We start from the raw sequence: 18,580 nt of genomic DNA, 5'->3' as shown, positions 1-18,580 counted from the left end.
CGATATAGCGGCCAAGGCTGCAGTCTCTCTTCTTCGGCCAGCTATTCAGTCGCTTCCCTTCACCGATCTACGGAGCGGTTTATGTCGCCAAGTTGCTCATTTATGGCATGCGCATTGGTCAACACTTCCCCATAATAAATTGCGGGAAGTGAAAGCCCTTCCTTGCGCTTGGACCTCTTCCTCCCGAACGCGTCGTCGGGAGGAGGTAATTTTAGCTAGACTCCGGATAGGGCACTGTCTTTTTAGCCATCGACATCTTTTAAGCGGCGATCCTCCCCCACTCTGTCCCCACTGCTCTCAGCTGTGGACGGTCAGACACCTTTTAATTGAATGCCTCTATTTTAATCAGTTACGCTCCCGTCTACAGCTATCGCCTGATCTATCGTCGATTTTAGCAGATGACACGCGCTCAGCCGACCGCGTTCTCCAGTTTCTTAGTGACAGTGAAATGACTTCAGTTATTTGAAGCTTTTTTTGGGGACAACCAACCCCTTTCTGTAGTGGATTTTTAAGCATTCCTTCTGCTTTTAGTTTCTCCAATTTTATGACTTTTTCCCATTGCTGCTGGTTTTAAATTTCGGTTTTTTCCTGTTTCCTAAGTCACGGGCTGGGCGCTTATGACCATAGAAGTTTTGCGCCCTAAAACCACAAACAAAACAAAAAATGGGAGTACCTATACATTAATAAAACCAAATGTGAATATTATCACAAAATGTGTCTGTTACTTCGCAGAAAAGTAGTACGATATTACTGGTATCGAGAACTGGGGTTGGAGTGCCGTAATGGTCACGTATATAAAGAACCATTACAAGGTGTAGAGAAAACAAATACATAACAGAATTCTAGATGAGGTAACCCACAGCTTTAGACAAGGAGGTCCACTTGTCATTTGCACTGTTTCGTTTCTACTCTGATGTCATTAATGAATGACAGAAGAAAATACCTACATATTTTCAAATTAACATCATTCTAAACACAAGGATCTTCCCAGTTGATAGCAATTTTAGCAGACTCAGATGATGATCTCCGTAAAAGTTGCACGTACTAATGAAAATAGCACAGGAATATCATTTGAACATCTCTACAACAAAGACAAAAGTGATGGCATTCAGAGGAAGTTAGCCACTTCGGGCCAGTATATTTCTCAATGATAAAACAGAGTAGGTCAAAAAGTTCTTACACCTGAGCAGCGACATTACTTGTGCATCACGTCAAAAAAGTTTCAGGTTTTGTGTGGAATAATCAAGTGAAATTTTTGGAATAGCAGGTGGGAGACACTTCCGAAGTCAAAGTAATGGCAGTGGCAAAATTATCCTGTGGAAATGAATACTGGACACCAGTGCAACAAGATGTCAGACGAATAAAAAGTGCAGAAAAGATATACCTTAGAAATGTGATGGGCTGTAGCTTACTGTACAAGAGCGAAAAAGTAGATGAAAACTGAAGACATTTAACATCAGTAAACAAATAATAAAATGCAGAAAGAAAGAGAAATCAGTCTCAATAGGGAACAGTGTTTTGTTGTCAAATTTCGTTATCAAATTTCAAGGTTGTTTCTCCTTCCCTCACAAGGCACAACACAATCTTACCACAGACTACCGCTGTGCAAATGCAGTTTCTGAATGATAAACTTGCTGCATAATCTTTTTGTGTGTATGTTATGTAGTGGGAATTAATCTTACCTGCTTTACTGAAATTCTAATCATTTTAATATATACACATGAAGTACAGCATACTGCCTTCATGCTGTTGCAGTTTTAATGGTCAGTAGTGTAGATATTCTGTGGCATACTGAAGTGGGTCATGTAAATTTAATCCTCTGTCGCCATCTTCAGTAGTGTCAGTGATTTGCTTCTAATAAGTAAAGTGACACAGTAATCTCCAACTATAATTCCTTCTACAATTTATTACCTTGTTGCCTTTCATAATGAAAAACATTGATGCTGCACTCTTCTGTACTATTGCTGACCTTGTTATTAAATATAACGTTTGACTACTGTGTATTGAATTTAGCTTAAAAATGGAGGAGACTGTCATACAATTTCTTCTTTTCTTCTTTCAGATGTACCTGCACGAACACCAAAAACCAATGGTAACACCAGCAGTGGCACAGATGCTATCCACTATGCTGTACTATAAAAGGTTCTTCCCATATTATGTCTCCAACATCTTAGCGGGACTGGATGCAGATGGACGTGGTTGTGTGTTCAGTTACGACCCTATTGGTCATTGTGAAAGATCTAATTATCGTGCTGGTGGATCGGCTGGTGCTCTTCTGCAACCTCTGTTGGACAACCAGGTCTGTTAACCTTTTCCCAAATTTGTATATGCAACTAGCAAACTGCCCTAACTTTGTATGGGTAGCACTAAGTTTCTATGACTGGGCAACTTGTCTGGCATGGTAGTAATTTTGTTTGAACCAATGCATAGAGTTATGATTTAAATTCGGAGAACAGCTCTTTCATAAGTTTGTGCGTGGTGCTCACAGGATCCCGAGCTATTGTGACCCTTCCTTCCCATTCCCTTCCCTTCCCTGTCCCTGCCTCTGTCCCCTCCTTCCCCTCTCTATGCCCTTGCTTAGTTGCCCGAGCTATCCTCAGAGTTTCTGGTATTAGTTCTAGTTCCCCCCCCCCCCCCCCCCCCAAAAAGCATTATTGGTCCCTTAGTGGGGTTTGATTTCGGGGCGAACAACGTACTCAGGATCTTCAACATGTGGCCTTACGATCTCTTCCATCTATTCCTTGACACCATTGTCCTTTAACATTAGACAGCCAGCACAGTATCCAGTCCATGTGGTGCTGTTGTTACGTACCCTTTCAGCCGAGCCCCCTGACAACACAGAAATTACACTTCTGGTACCTGAGCTGATACCTCCCCATATATGCTTAGGAGTGGGTGCTTGTCATTCTGGAGCATCGGAACTCCCAAAAATGGCCATTAAAAGTGCCAGACGAGCCTTGCTATGGCTGGGTGGTACCCACGGGGAGCACCCCTGATCTGAGTGGTGGTATCAGAATGGGTGCCTTTGCGAATGAAGTGCATTAGGCTCAGTCTGACCATTCTTCTGTGGCTGTCTCTTCAGTTGGCAATCAATCTTTAATGCTGTTTCTTATAACCCTGCGGCCCCCCTCTGGCTGCACACTGGGAGGAGGGCCAGGCGACGGCTCAAAGTGAAACCCATTCCATGCTACCTGGTCTGCACGTGGACTAACAGGGACACTTTCACAGCCACCAACCGATTATTTTTTGTAGAAACCATGGGAGACCAGTTTGGCGAAGTGGACTCGCAGCGTAAGATGTGGTCAGGTTTGCTGTTGATCAGAACCTCTTCTGCTGCCCAATCTGCGGCCCTTCGTGCCTTTGACCATCTTGGCCACATCCCTGTGTCCATTACTCCTGACCAGTCTTCAGATATGGCTCAGGGAGTCAGTCTGGAATAGTGAGGTGTTCATTTTGTTCAGCATGTTCAGAAAGGCCTTAAGGATAATCTAATTGATACTAACACCTTTATTCTGCCATTTGACTAGGATAGGGATACTTTCTCAGAGAAGGTCAGTGTGATGTGAAGCCGTACTTTCCACCATCGATGAGGTGTTTTCACATTTTGGGCGCATGTCTTATCACTGTACAGAGGACTCTCTATGCGGTGAATGTGGATACCCACTCCATGGCCATCACTCGCCACACGTGCTGGATTATCATAAAACCCCAAACCCTTGGTCTGGTTTATTTTTGAAATCTTTATAATCTGGACTCAAGGTCAGAACACCTTATCCTCATTCCTCCACAATCTCAGCACCTTCTTTCCCACCCCCTTCATCTTGTCCTCCTCCACCTTGTCGTGCCACCTTCCTAGATGTCGATCTCCTCCTCTCAGATGGCTCCACCCACACCTTGGTCCACATCGGATACAGTAATCACCAACAGTACCTGCACTTTCACACCCACCATCCCTTCCACACCAAAAAATCCCCCCCCCCCTCCCTCCTACATGCAGCCTTGCCACCAGTGATAGGCAAATCTGCTGTGATGAGAACTCCCTCGCCCAGTATGCTGAAGGCTTCACAAAGCCCTTCACAGACAGGCAATACCTTTAATAGCTAATACAGAAACAGGTCTCTCGTGCCAAAGACCCACACACACCTGATCCTCACATCCATCGCAAGAACCAGCAACAAAGAAGTGCTCACATGTCACCCAATACCACCCAGGACTGAAACAAAGAACCACGTCCTTTGTCAGGGCCTTGATTATCTATCATCATGCCCTGAAATGAGGGACATCCTACCCAAGGTACTTCCATCCCATCCCAAAGTGGCATTCTACTGCCCACCCAACCTCCAAAACATAAAAGTCCATCCGTATGCCACACCTGCCCCCAATCCCCTGCCACAGGGATAATACCCTTATGGACGGGCCAGATGCAAGACCTGTCCAATCCACTCACCCAGCCCCACCTACTTCAGTCCCGTCACAGACTTATCCTATCCCATCAGAGGCTGGCGCCCACCAGCTGTCAACTAGAATGAATGGTCAACACCAAACTGTTGTCAAAAACAAGGCAGACCATCCAGTGGCACAATATGCAGCAGAGTACAACATGTGAGATTTTAGTGGCTGCTTCACAACCTGGATTTCCGTGCTTGCATGATAGTTACACAGCTCAGCTGGCTGATTCGTCTCTATCTACATAGGCATGATGCAAACCACTGTGAAGTGCAAGGCAGAACGTACACCTCATTGCCCCAATTAAAGGGTTTCTTCCTGTTCCATTTCCATATGAAGTGAAGTGTGGGAGAATGATTCTTTAGTTAATCTAATCTTGATCCCTAATTGAGCAATGACTAGGGGGTTGTAGCATATTTCAGAAGTCACCATTTGAAGCTAGTTCTTGATACTTCGGAAGTAGGCTTTCTCGGAATAATTTGTCTGTCTTCAAAAGTCCACCAGTTCAGTTTCTTCAGCATCTCTCTCGCTCCCATGTGCCAAACAAACCTGTGACCATTTGTGCTGCCCTTCTCTGTATAGTCAGTGTCCCCTGTTAGTGCTATTTGGTATGGGTTCCACACACTTAATCAGTATTCCAGAATGGGTTGCACAAGTGGTTGCTTACAAATATCATTTGTAGACTGCATTTTCACAGTATTCTACTAATAAACAGAGGTCTACTAGCTGCTTTATCCACAACAGCCTATGTGATCATTCCATTTAATGTCCCTAAAAAGTGTTACACACAGTTATTTGTTGGAATTAGCTGATTCCAGCTGTGAGTCATTGATACTATAGTAATAGGATGCTACTTTTTTTGTGAAGTGCACAGTTTTACATTTCTAAACGTTTAAAGCAAATTACCAATCTTTACACCACTTTTAAATCATACCAAGATCCGATATTATGCAGTTTCTTCCAGGCAGTACTTCACTATAGAGAACTGTGTCGCCTGCAAAATGTTTGACGTTACTGTCAATATTGTATGCAAGATCATTAATGTTCGACATGAACAGCAGTGGTACCAAAACACTTCCCTGGGGCACACACAAAGTTACTTTTGCGTCTGACTGTGGCTCTCCATCCAAGATAAAATGCTGCATCCTCCCTACCAAAAAATCCTCATTCCAGTCACAAATTTTGCTCAATACCCCATACGGTTGTACTTTTGACAATAGGTGTAGATGTACTGAGTCAAATGCTTGTTGGAAATTGAGAAATACTACATCTACGTGACTGCCTTTATCCAGAGCTTTTGTTATATCATATGAGAAAAGTGTGAGATGGATATCGCATGATTGATGCAGGACTCATGATGATGCAGATCATTTTGTTAGACACACCTCATTATGTTTGAGCTCAGAATATGTTCTAAGATTCTACAACACATCGATGTCACGAATATTGGACTTTGCTGCGGCTGGGTGGCGCCCGTGGGGAGGGCCCCTAGTCGGAGTGGGTGACATCAGGGTGGATGACACACGATGAAGCATAGTCCATCATCTCTTGCTGGTGGTGATACACCAGCAGTCTCTAAGCGATCATGAGCTCAATTCATCGTACAGACATACAACCCCAATTCGTTCCCCTCCCTGGCCACACCATGGAAAGAACGTCAGACAGGATGGCAGCGGATCTTGTTTGCCCCGGTACCTTGTATGTTCGAGAGCTGATTGGGAATCTTCCATGATGAAGCCTCAAGTTTTTTGTTGATTATTTAGAGGACAAGTTCAGGGAGGTGGAGGGCTTGTCCAAAATGAGATCTGGGTCAGTCTTGATCAAAACTGCATCCTCTGCCCAGTCACGGGAGTTAATCGCTTGTGACAAGCTGGGAGACATTTCTGTAACCATCACGCCCCATAAGAGTGTAAATATGGTTCAGGGTATCATATTTCACAGAGACCACCTTTTGCAGTCCGATGATGAGCTCTGCGCCAATTTAGAGCGGGAGATGTACATTTCGTCCGGCATGTCGACCGGGGTCCGAAGGATAATCAGGTTGCCACCGGTGCCTTCATGTTAGCCTTTGAGGGTGATACATTTCCCGAGAAGGTCAAGATGATGGTCTACCTCTGTGATGTAAAGCCCTATATCCCTCCCCCGATGCGGTGCTTCAAGTGCTGGAAGTTCGGCCATATGTCTTCCTGCTATACTTCCAGCATCACATGCCAAGATTGTGGACGCCCATCACATCCCAATACTCAACGTGCCCCACCTCCCATCTGTGTCAACTGCAGAGAGCACCATTCACCTTTCTCGCCTGACTGCAGGATTCTCCAGAAAGAAAGGAAAATCATGGAGTAAAAGACCCTGGACAGACTTACTTACACTGAGGCTAGGAGAAAATTTGAACCCCTGCATCCTGTGCATACGACATCGTCTTACGCAGACACTACAACAGTTCTGGCACCAGCAGCTCCGCCAACCCAGATCACCTCTCAGAGCCAGAAGACCACGCCTGCCCCCTTGATGATGGGGGGCATTTCCCTCCCTGTTGCTCCTGCACCAACTACTTCTGGAGCAACACCACGCCCCCCCCCCCCCCCACCCACCCACCCACCCACCCACCCCAAACCATCCGGGACACCCGTACCCACTTTTAAGCCAGAGAAGCATAAGTTGTCTTCGGCTTCTCTTGCTAGGAACGGGTCCCTTGGGTCACTCCCTTCTCAGGTTTCTTCTAGTGGGAAAGACGACACCTGCCAGTGGCTGAAGAGCCCAAAAGCAGCTGGTCATAGGGCTTTGCACTCATCCTCAGTCCCGGAGACTGAGCTAGTGAAGTTCTCTCAGCCAGGGAAGGCCAAGGAGCAGCGAGATAAATTCAAAAAGAAAACCCCTAAGACCAAGGAAATTGCAGTGGCACCCACACCACTGCTACCTACAAGCTCTGCGGCTGAGGATGGGGCGGAGATTTTGGTGTCCACTCAGGACCTAGATCTCGCCAGACCCTTGGACACAATGGATATAGACTGCTCAGGCAATAAATCGGTGGCAGCAGGTGTTGGAGGCATAAACTGCCTCATTGAATGTTCCATGCCTGTGCTGTCTCACAGTGTCATCCTCCAGCGGAATTGTGGCGGTTTTTTCCACCACCCGGCTGAGCTACAGCAATTGTTAAGCTTTACACGTGCTATTTGCATTGCCCTCCGGGAAACCTGGTTCGCAGCAATGCGCACCCCTGCCCTCTGCGGCTATAAAGGATTTTACAGGAACTGCAGCGACTATAATTGAGTGTCAGGTGGAGTTTGCATTTATGTCCTAAACTCGGTCTGTAGTGAACATGTGCCCCTTCAAACCCCCTCTCGAAGCTGTGGCTGTCAGAATGATGACAATGCAGGAAATAACTGTCTGCAATGTACATCTTCCTCCAGATGGTGCAGTACCCCTGAATGTATTAGCTGCACTGATTGATCAACTCCCTAAAGCGTTACTACTTTTGGGAGAATTTAACGCCCATAACACCTTGTGGGGTGGCACTGTGCTTACTGGCCAAGGCAGAGATGTCGAAACTTTACTGTCTCAGTTCGACCTCTGCCTCTTAAATACTGGGGCCACCACCCATTTCAGTATGGCTCATGGTAGTTACTCGGCCATTAATTTATCAATTTGCAGCCCAGGACTTCTCCCATTTATGCACTGGAAAGCACATGACACCCTGTGTGGTAGTGACCACTTCCCTGTCTTCCTGTCCCTGCCCCAGCATCAGGCCCTCGGACGCCTACCCAGATGGGCTTTAAACAAAGCGGACTGGGAAACTTTCACCACTGCTGTCGCCATTGAATCTCCCCCACATGGTAACATCAATGTGATGGTTGAGCAAGTGACAACAACAATTGTTTCTGCACAGAAAACGCGATCCCTCGCTCTTTAGGGTGCCTGAAGCATAAGGTAGTTCCTTGGTGGTCGCTGGAAGTCGCTGAAGCAATTAAGGGACGTTGGCGACCACTACAGCGGCATAAGCGGCACCCTTCCGTGGAACACCTCATAGCCTGCATTCACCCGCTTATCAGACAATGGAAGCAGGATTGTTGGGAGAGATAAGTCTCAGCCTTTGGGTGCCGTACATCACCTTCCCAAGTCTGGGCAAAGATCAGATGTCTTTTTGGGTACTAGACCCCAAGAGGTGTTGCTGGTGTTACCATAAATGGCGTGTTATCTATCGATGCAAACGCGATTGCCAAGCACTTCCCTTGAGCCTCTGCATCGGAGAATTACACCCCCCCTCCCCCAGCTTTTCGCACTCTCAAACGGCTTCTGGAAGGGAAAGTCCTCTCATTCACTACACGCCACAGTGAATACTGTAATGCCCCATTTACAGAGTAGGAGTTCCTCAGTGCCCTTGCACATTGCCCCAACACAGCTCCTGGGCCTGATTGGATCCACAGCCAGATGATTAAACATCTCTTATCTGACTACAAGCGACTTCTCCTTGTTGTCTTCAACCGGATCTGGTGCGATGGCATCTTTCCATCGCAGTCACGGGAAAGCACCATCATTTTGGTGCTCAAACCTAGTAAAAACCTGATTGATGTGGATAGCTATGGGCCTCACCAATGCTCTTTGTAAGCAGCTGGAACGCATGGTATGTCAGCGGTTGGGTTAGTCACGTGGCCTACTGGCTCCACGTCAGCGCGGCTTCCGCCAGGGGCACTCTACCACTGATAGATAATCTTGTGTCCCTCGAGTCTGCAACCCAAACAGCCTTTTCCAGATGGCAACACCTGGTTGCCATCTTTTTTGACGTAGGTAAAGCGTACAACACAACCTGGTGACATCATATCCTTGCCACATTGTATGAGTGGGGTCTCCAGGGCCCACTCCCGATTTTTATCCAAAACTTCCTGTCGCTCCATACTTTCCATGTCCAAGTTGGTGCCTCCCAAGGTTCCGTCCATATCCAGGAGAATAGAGTCCCGTAGGGCTTTGTATTGAGTGTGTCTCTATTTTTAGTGGCCATTAATGGTCTAGCAGCAGCTGTCGGGCCCTCAGTCTCATCTTCTCTGTATGCGGATGACTTCTGCATTTCGTACTGCTGCTCCAGTACTGGTGTTGCTGAGAGTCGCCTACAGGGAGCCATCAAGTGGGTTGTCACCCACAGCTTCCAGTTTTCAGCCGCAAAGTCGTGTCTCTTGCACTTCTGCCAGCGTCGCACTGTTCATCCGGATCTAGAACTTTACCTTCATGATGATCCACTCACTGTAGTAGAGACATATTAATTCCCAGGATTGGTTTTCGATGCTCGATTGACTTGGCTTCCTCATCTTCATCAGCTTAAGCAAAAGTGCTGGCAGCACCTCAATACCCTCTGTTGCCTGAGCAACACCAGTTGGGGTGCAGATCGCTCTATGCTGCTGCGGCTCTACAGAGCCCTTGTCCAATCCCAAATCGACTATGGGAGTGTGGTTTATGGTTCGGCAGTTTACTCGACCCTGTGCACCACTGCGGGTTTCGACTGGTGACAGGAGCTTTTGGGAAGAGTCCGGTGACCAGTGTACTGGTGGAGGGTGGAGTCCCTCCATTGCAGATCAGACATGCACAACTGCTCGCCAGTTATGTTGGACTCATTAGTAGCTCTCCTGAACACCCTAATTGCCATCATCTTTTCCCAACCATGGCGATTCACCTCCAACATAGGCAGCCCAGGCCAGGGCTAACAATTGCGGTTCGCGTGCGATCACTTCTGTCTGCACTGGAGTCCTTGCCTGTAGCACCTCTCCTCGAGGTCCATTCACGTACACCTCCGTGGTGTAGCTGTAGGCCGAAGCTTCACCTGGACCTTCCACATGGCCATAAAAACTCCGTTAACTCTTCGGCTTTCTGCTCTCACTTCCTCTCAATTCTTTAAGCGTCCTGGGGCTGTGAAGTGGTTTACACAGACAGCTCGATGGCTGACGGTAATGTTGGCTTCGCCTTTGTCCACAGAGGCCATATTGAACAGCATTCCTTGCCCAATGACTGCAGTGTACTCATTGCAGAGCTGGTAGCCATATCTCGTGCACTTCAGTATATCCATTCATGTCCCGAGGAATTGTTTCTTCTGTTTACTAACTCTTTGCGCAGACTGCAAGCTATCAACCAGTGCTACCCTCACCATCCTCTGGTAGTGTCCATCCAGGAGTCCATCTATGCCCTGGAACGGTCCCGTCATTCAGTGGTATTTGTGTGGACCACAGGACACGTCAGCACCCCTGGTAACGTACTTGCCGGCAGGCTGCACAGAAACTGCTTTTGGAGATGGGCATATCTGAACCTGACCTGTGTTCTGACTTACACCGCAGGGTTTTTAGGCTTTGGGAGACAGAATGGCATAACAGTATGCACAACAAACTGTGTGTCACTAAGGAGACTACGAATGTGTGGAAGTCTTCCATGCGGGTCTCTCGCAGGGAATCAGTTGTCGTCTGCTGGCTCCGCATTGGCCATGCTAGGGGGACCCACGGTTACCTCTTGCACCGTGAAGACCCGCCTCAGTGTTGGTGCGGTGCCCTGTTGATAGTGGCCCATATTCTGGTCCACTGTCCCACTTTGACTGTCCAGCGATGAAATCTTGGTTTACTGGACTCGTTGCCACTCATTTTATCTGACAACACCTCATTGGCTGATTTAGTTTTATGCTTTATTCATGAGGGTGAATCTGCTTGCTTGTTTTACTCTCTTCTGTTTCTTGTGTCTCTCTGTTGTTTTCTTGTCCTCTTTGGTTCCTTTTACTGTTCGTTGCCTTTACTTCGTTCTTATGGTTTTTCCTTTCTTTCCGTTTTGTGTTACGTCTCATCTGTCTTATTCTCACTCTTGTGGCATTGTTTTATTAGGAATAAGGGACCGATGACCTTGTAGTTTGGTCCCTTCCCTTCCTTTCAAACCTACCTACCTACCTACCTACCTACCTCTGCCCCAGGACCAGACAAAGTTCACATTCAGATGTTGCAGCACCTTTCTCTTGCGGGCAAGCACTTCCTGCTTCATACGTATTATCGCATCTTAGCAGAGGGCACGTGTCCCAGATGCTGGCATGAAGCCACTGTCGTGCCCATACTTAAGGCCAGTAAGGACAAACACCTTACTTCTAGCAACCGCACGATTTCTCTCACCCGCTGTGTTCGCATTGTGATGGAACGTCTGATTCTGCTGGGCTGGTATGGTGTCTCGTGTCTCGCAGTTTACTAACTGATACAGAGTGGATTTCAAGTGCACCATTCTGCAGTTGACCATCTTGTCACTTTATCTACCCATGTCATGAATGGTTTTGTGCGGAAATCCCAGACTATGGCAGTGTTTTTCGATTTGGAGAAATTCTATGATAGCTGCTGGGAGTCTGATATCTGTCGTACTCTCTACATGTGTGGCTTCCATGGCCGCCTGCCCCGTTTCCTTCAGGAATTTTTAAAAGATTGAGTTTGCAAGGTTTGTATGGATTCTGCCTTGTCAGAAGCTTTATTCAGGAAAACAGTGTGCCACAGGATTCTGTCCTGAGTGTTCTCTTTGCTATCGCCATTAACCCTATAATGCTCTGTCTCCCACCGGGCATCTCCTGCTCCTTTTTTGTTGACAATTTTGCCATCTATTGTAGTTCTTCATGCACCTGTCTCACTGAGTGGCGTCTTCAGTGTTGTCTCGATTGTCTTTACTCATGGAGCATCGACAATGGCTTTTGTTTTTCCACTGACAAAAGTGTGTGTATGAATTTCTGACAACGCAATGGTTTCTTGCATCTTCTTTACATCCTGGGCATGTTGCTCTTCCATTTGCTGAAACTACCCAATTTCTGGGTCTCATGCTTGATAGGAAACTTTCTTGGTCCTCGCACGTGTCTGGCAGCCCTGTATGCGGTCCCTCAATGTCCTACGTGTCTTCAGTGGTATTTCCTGGGAGCAGATCTCATAACCATCCTCCGTTTGTACTAGTCCCTTGTCCTTTAGAAACTAGACTATTGGTGTTTTGTTCACATCTGCACGTCCGTCCCTCTTACGCCTTCTTAATACTATCCACCATTGTGCCATCTGTTTGGCCACTTGTGCTATTTAACTAGCAAGGTTTAAAGTCTGTATGCAGAAGCTGCCAAACTACCGCTTTCCTACTCTTTCTGCTCAGCAGATATGCATGCCATTTGTCTGCTATGCGTGGCTACCCATCCTATGCCTCCTTTTACGATGAATCCTTTGATTGCTGGTATGGGGCTCGTCCCTCTTCTGTTACCTGCTGAAGCTCGCTTTCGGCTCTTGCTCCAACAGCTGAATTTTACACTACCTGCCACTTTCTCGGTAGGTGTGAACCCTTCATCACCTTGGCTTCGAGTGGCGGCCTGTGTTGACCTTGGCCTTCATTTGCTTCCTAAGGACACTACTCCAGCCTCGCTCTATCACGTTCAGTTTAATGACCTTCACACTCATATTCGCTATAGTACTTTCGTGTAAACTGATGGATGGCTCTTGCATTGACCATGGTGTCAGGTGTGCCTTCATCATTGGCACCAACATTTTCCGGTATCAGCTTCTGGAACACTGCTCAGTATTTAGAGCAGAGTCTTTGCCCGTATCATGCCACGCAGTACATCTGGCGACACAGGCTTTTCTATTGCATCATCTTCTCTGCCTCTCTGTGCCTTTCAAAGCCTGTGTGTGCTGTACACCATTCATCCGTTAGTGCAAAAGGTCCAGAAACACTTTCACTTGCTCACTCTTGATGGAACCACTGTGATGTTTATGTGGGCTCCTGATCACGTCGATCTGACAGGAAATGAGGCAGCTGATGCTGCTGCCAAGGCTGCAGCCCTCATACATCTGCCTGCTAAGTCTTACATTCCATCTGATGATCTCTGTGTTGCCATCTGTCAGCAGATGGTGTCTCTTTGGCATCTGCACTGGTCCTTCATTCACAGGAACAAGCTCCGGGTTATTAAACCTCTCCCAGCAGCTTGGATGACCTCTCTGTCCACTTGCCATGAGATCTTTTTGGCTAGGTTGCACATCAGTAACCGTCTTTTTAGCCATCACCATTTGTTAAGTGGTGCTGCCCCACCACTTTGTACTCACTGCACTCAACCTTTGACAGTCCACCATTTCCTCACGAAATGTCCTTTTGTTAATCCCCAAGATTCTCGTTTGTGTTTGCCATCTGACTTATCAGCCGTTTTAGCAAACAACGTGTGGGCTGTCAACCGCATTTTACTTTTTATCTGTCGTAGCAACATGGTGAGGACCAAGATAATGCTTGTCAACTTACAGCTAGTTCCTCAAGACTTCCTATGTCATGTTCTGATGCTTCCATGGCAGACATGCTCCCCGACTGTCTAGAGCATTTGTGGGACAAGCTGAAACGCCAGCTCCCACGATGTTACACTCCGTGATCTGGAGGTGGCTGTTAAAGATTTATGGGCTAATCTGCTCAGATCACCTTCAAGCGTCTAATCAACTCGATGCTGGACTGTGTTGCAGTGTGTATTGCAACAGAATCTAGTCCAACACATTATTGATGTTGCACTGTGTTTGTTTACTTCTATTCATCGTATTTGTTTATTGGTCTTGACCTCTTGGTGTGCCCTCCTCCACCGTGAATGTGATGTTATGCGCGTGCGCGCAAAATAATTTTTATCAGTTAGACGACTACTGTAAATATGTACAGCATTATTTGTAATGGCAGTTTGAAAGCTTATATCCTTACTGGCTGGTCATGTAACTATTTTTTGCGTTTTATCATGTTCATGGATATATAAGTTCTTATTTATGTATACTATAGACACAGAAACATTGTTAGTAAATGAGCAAGGGACAAAAGTGCTTTTTAACAGAACTAGCTCAGCAATTTGGCTCACAGATCATACAGCTAATTTACAAAAATCGGTGCGAGTAATATATAGTCGACAGCTGTTGGTGAAGAGTGGTGCAGTAACAAAGGCATTATGAGGTGAATGTTCCGTGTCATATACCGGCTTGTTTCTAAGTGTAGACTAACCACGATGGGAATCTCATCCATTGTGCTTCACATTGCGAAACATGTCCACTATGAGGATGGCTTTAGTGTGACACAAAAGGGTGTGAGCTCTTTGTTAATGATGTGAAGAATCTAATAGATATTGAAATTAACTTCAAACACAAACTGAAATCATATCTGCTTGACAGTTTTCTGTATTCCATTTAAGAATCTCTGACTGTGTAATAAATATTTGTGTGTGTGTGTGTGTGTGTGTGTGTGTGTGTGTGTCACATAAAGTGTATATCATCGTATACAATGCAGTATAAAATGGAGCTAAGAGGCAAATTGCAAAATGCACGAGGCTCAATATGTTTCTATAGTTGGGGATCATGAACGATGGCGGTTGTGTTTAGGCTTGTTCTGCACACCTGCGTCGCTTATTCTCCAACAGCCAATGAGCACTCTGCTGTGAATGCCGCAGCTAATGTGAGCATTAAACGTGATTGTAGCAAATTGTTTAGTGAATTTTGATTCCATTTGTTGTGAGCTGCCATCACTGATTGTGATAGTGATAAATTCTGCGTAAGCCAGCGAGAGACATAATTTGCGCGCTTTAACTGACTCATTCCACATTATAACAGGAGACTATAGCTAAGATCCATTGGACATGAAAATAACTGCCAATTAAGAAATTCAGTGTATCATTGGCAAGGTACCTGAAATGCTGTTTAAACTGGATGGTGTTGAACGAATAAGTATTCTTGTTGTTGTTGTTGTTGTTGTTGTTGTTGTTGTTGTGGTCTTCAGTCCTGAGACTGGTTTGATGCAGCTCTCCATGCTACTCTATCCTGTGCAAGGTTCTTCATCTCCCAGTACCCACTGCAACCTACATCCTTCTGAATCTGCTTAGTGTATTGATCTCTTGGTCTCCCTCTACGATTTTTACCCTCCATGCTGCCCTCCAATGCTAAATTTGTGATCCCTTGATGCCTCAAAACATGTCCTACCAACCGATCCCTTCTTCTAGTCAAGTTGTGCCACAAACTTCTCTTCTCTCCAATCCTATTCAATACCTCCTCATTAGTTACGTGATCTACCCACCTTATCTTCAGCATTCTTCTGTAGCACCACATTTCGAAAGCTTCTATTCTCTTCTTGTCCAAACTGGTTATCGTCCATGTTTCACTTCCATACATGGCTACACTCCATACAAATACTTTCAGAAACGACTTCCTGACACTTAAATCTATACTCGATGTTAACAAATTTCTCTTCTTCAGAAACGATTTCCTTGCCATTGCCAGTCTACATTTTATATCCTCTCTACTTCGACCATCATCAGTTATTTTGCTCCCTAAATAGCAAAACTCCTTTACTACTTTAAGTGTCTCATTTCCTAATCTAATCCCCTCAGCATCACCCGATTTAATTTGACTACATTCCATTATCCTCGTTTTGCTTTTGTTGATGTTCATCTTATATCCTCCTTTCAAGACACTGTCCATTCCGTTCAACTGCTCTTCCAAGTCCTTTGCTGTCTCTGACAGAATTACAATGTCATCGGCGAACCTCAAAGTTTTTACTACTTCTCCATGAATTTTGATACCTACTCCGAATTTTTCTTTTGTTTCCTTTACTGCTTGCTCAATATACAGATTGAATAACATCGGGGAGAGGCTACAACCCTGTCTCACTCCTTTCCCAACCACTGCTTCCCTTTCATGCCCCTCGACTCTTATAACTGCCATCTGGTTTCTGTACAAATTGTAAATAGCCTTTTGCTCCCTGTATTTTACCCCTACCACCTTCAGAATTTGAAAGAGAGTATTCCAGTTAACGTTGTCAAAAGCTTTCTCTAAGTCTACAAATGCTAGAAATGTAGTTTTGCCTTTTCTTAATCTTTCTTCGAAGATAAGTCATAAGGTTAGTATTGCCTCGCGTGTTCCAACATTTCTACGGAATCCAAACTGATCTTCACTGAGGTCCGCTTCTACCAGTTTTTCCATTTGTCTGTAAAGAATTCGCGTTAGTATTTTGCAGCTGTGACTTATTAAACTGATAGTTCGGTAATTTTCACATCTGTCAACACCTGCTTTCTTTGGGATTGGAATTATTATATTCTTCTTGAAGTCTGTGGGTATTTCGCCTGTCTCATACATCTTGCTCACCAGATGGTAGAGTTTTGTCATGACTGGCTCTCCCAAGGCCATCAGTAGTCCTAATGGAATGTTGTCTACTCCCGGGGCCTTGTTTCGACTTAGGTCTTTCAGTGCTCTGTATTCTTATTATATAGTAAAGTCATTGGGTGCTTGAGAGGCTCATAAAGAAGATTAAATTGTTGCTCGTTTTCAGATTTATTTATTTATTTTATTTTTTTTTCCTTCTCTCTGAGATCACTAACAAAACACACAGGCAAATAAATGATTACTTTCTCACTGTGCTGCGGCACTGAGAGATCGTAGTTGGCCAGGATGATGTAGCTGTGCTTGTGTGTGTGGATATAATTAGTTAAGTTTGAGAAAGTACATTGTCAAATGGCTGAGATACGACCTCACACTTGGTTTAGTGCCTGTCAACCACTCAACATCTGAGCTGTAAGGGGAGTGGCTATTTGTACTCCCATTGTTTGTAATCCAGCTGGAACTTTGTAGTAATTATATGAATAGCCCATGTTACTACACTTAATATGAAACAGCGTGATAAAAATGTAGCTTCTAACCCCAAACATTCTTTTTTCCAGATTGGTTACAAAAACATGGAAAATGTACCCAAAGAACCTGTTCCAGCAGAGAAGGCATTGGCAATAATTAAGGATGGGTTTATTTCTGCTGCTGAGAGAGACATATACACAGGAGACAGCATTCTGATTAATGTAATAACTAAAGATGGTGTTAGTGTTGATAAATTTAAATTGCGCCAAGACTGAGCATTGAGTTTTTTCATGTATATTTTAATGTTTTAATTGTAACAGCGATAAACTTTGTTTTTCAATGTCTGAAAATTAAAAACTTCAGAAATTAATGTACAGCATGTTTTGAGGCATGATTTAAAGAATGAACAACTCATTTTTTAAGAAAAGATGTAGTGAAAGTACTAATGCTAAAGAATGCCTTTGCTATTTTACCCTGTGTTGATTTTCTTCTCACAAAAAGTTTACAGCAACCAGACAAATGTGCTCCAAGGCACTATTCAGGGATTAATCCAAGGCGTGAAACTGTATTTCGCAGACACATAAATTGCTGAAGTAATTCAGTAATTTACATTGCTTTTCGAATTCTGTATTAAAAATATCTCCTACCTAGCCAAGTTATGGTTCATCAGGTAACACAGTAGAAATGTGTATATGCAACATCTTATTGTAGTCCACATGTGACAATAAGACCGTAGCATTGCCTTGGGGTCATTTTCCATAATTAGTTTGTTTGCCCTCCTGCAGATTTCTCTGTGCTGCTTGTCGTTGTTTACAGTTGTTGGATGTAAGTACTGGCACTTTGTTTACTTCCATTGGGACCAAAGCTGCTATATGCTCTGTGGTGCTGATGTACACTGCTGTTGATGCATTTTTGTTGTAGGTACAAGATTTAGTCGTTCAACAAGGGTCTTCACTGTAATTCAGATGATAATTGGTGAAATTAATTGCTGTATGGCCCCCTACTTCTTGACTTGGCCATTTGTGTGAGCAATTAGTTTTTGCTTTCTGGCAAGAGTGAGTTTTCGGATGCATGGATTCTGCTTGTTACAGTTTTGTATTATCAGCCCATTACCAAGAAACTGCAGTGTGTGTAACCAACATGTAAAGATAAAGATGCTCCTTTGAAGGGCTTTTCAACATTTGTTGGTTGTTGTGAATCGTATCTCGTACAAGTGCCAGGCTTGCTTGCCACATAAGCCTGTTAATTGCTAGTGTGTTATGTGATAGATTTTATAGCGTATTCATCTCAACACCTTTTTAGGAAAGTCAGCATACTGAGAACTAAAAGTTTCATCTGGTGGAGCACATCCAACAAATGTACATTGTAGAGAAAATAGTTACTGAATTAATTCTGTTGGGGATAAAACTTTGCATAAAATAAACTTTGACACTACTTGATAATTCCTATTATTGCTGAGCTCATAAAATGCCATTAGTATGGAAATAGATATTACTCTACTTTTTGGAAAGGAATGAGTGAGGATGGTAGTC

The 18,580-nt window shown here is 44.8% G+C and overlaps 1 protein-coding gene across 1 annotated transcript in view; it reads left to right on the top strand.

Annotated features, from left to right (window-relative positions):
- The window catches only part of LOC124794946 (proteasome subunit beta type-1), a 59,486-nt gene extending 42,064 nt beyond the window's left edge, over positions 1–17,422 (top strand). The window contains exons 3-4 of the mRNA XM_047258660.1: positions 2,063–2,299; positions 17,138–17,422. Of these exons, the coding sequence (XP_047114616.1) occupies positions 2,063–2,299; positions 17,138–17,323 (423 nt within the window). The 3' untranslated portion in view covers positions 17,324–17,422. The remainder of the gene's footprint in view (positions 1–2,062; positions 2,300–17,137) is intronic.
- The last annotated feature ends 1,158 nt before the right edge of the window (positions 17,423–18,580 follow it).

This window comes from Schistocerca piceifrons, chromosome 4 (genome assembly GCF_021461385.2).
Source record: "Schistocerca piceifrons isolate TAMUIC-IGC-003096 chromosome 4, iqSchPice1.1, whole genome shotgun sequence".
Lineage (NCBI taxonomy): Eukaryota > Metazoa > Arthropoda > Insecta > Orthoptera > Acrididae > Schistocerca > Schistocerca piceifrons.
The sequence above is the reverse complement of the archived record's forward strand: the minus strand, read 5'-3'. Positions and strand labels throughout refer to the sequence as shown.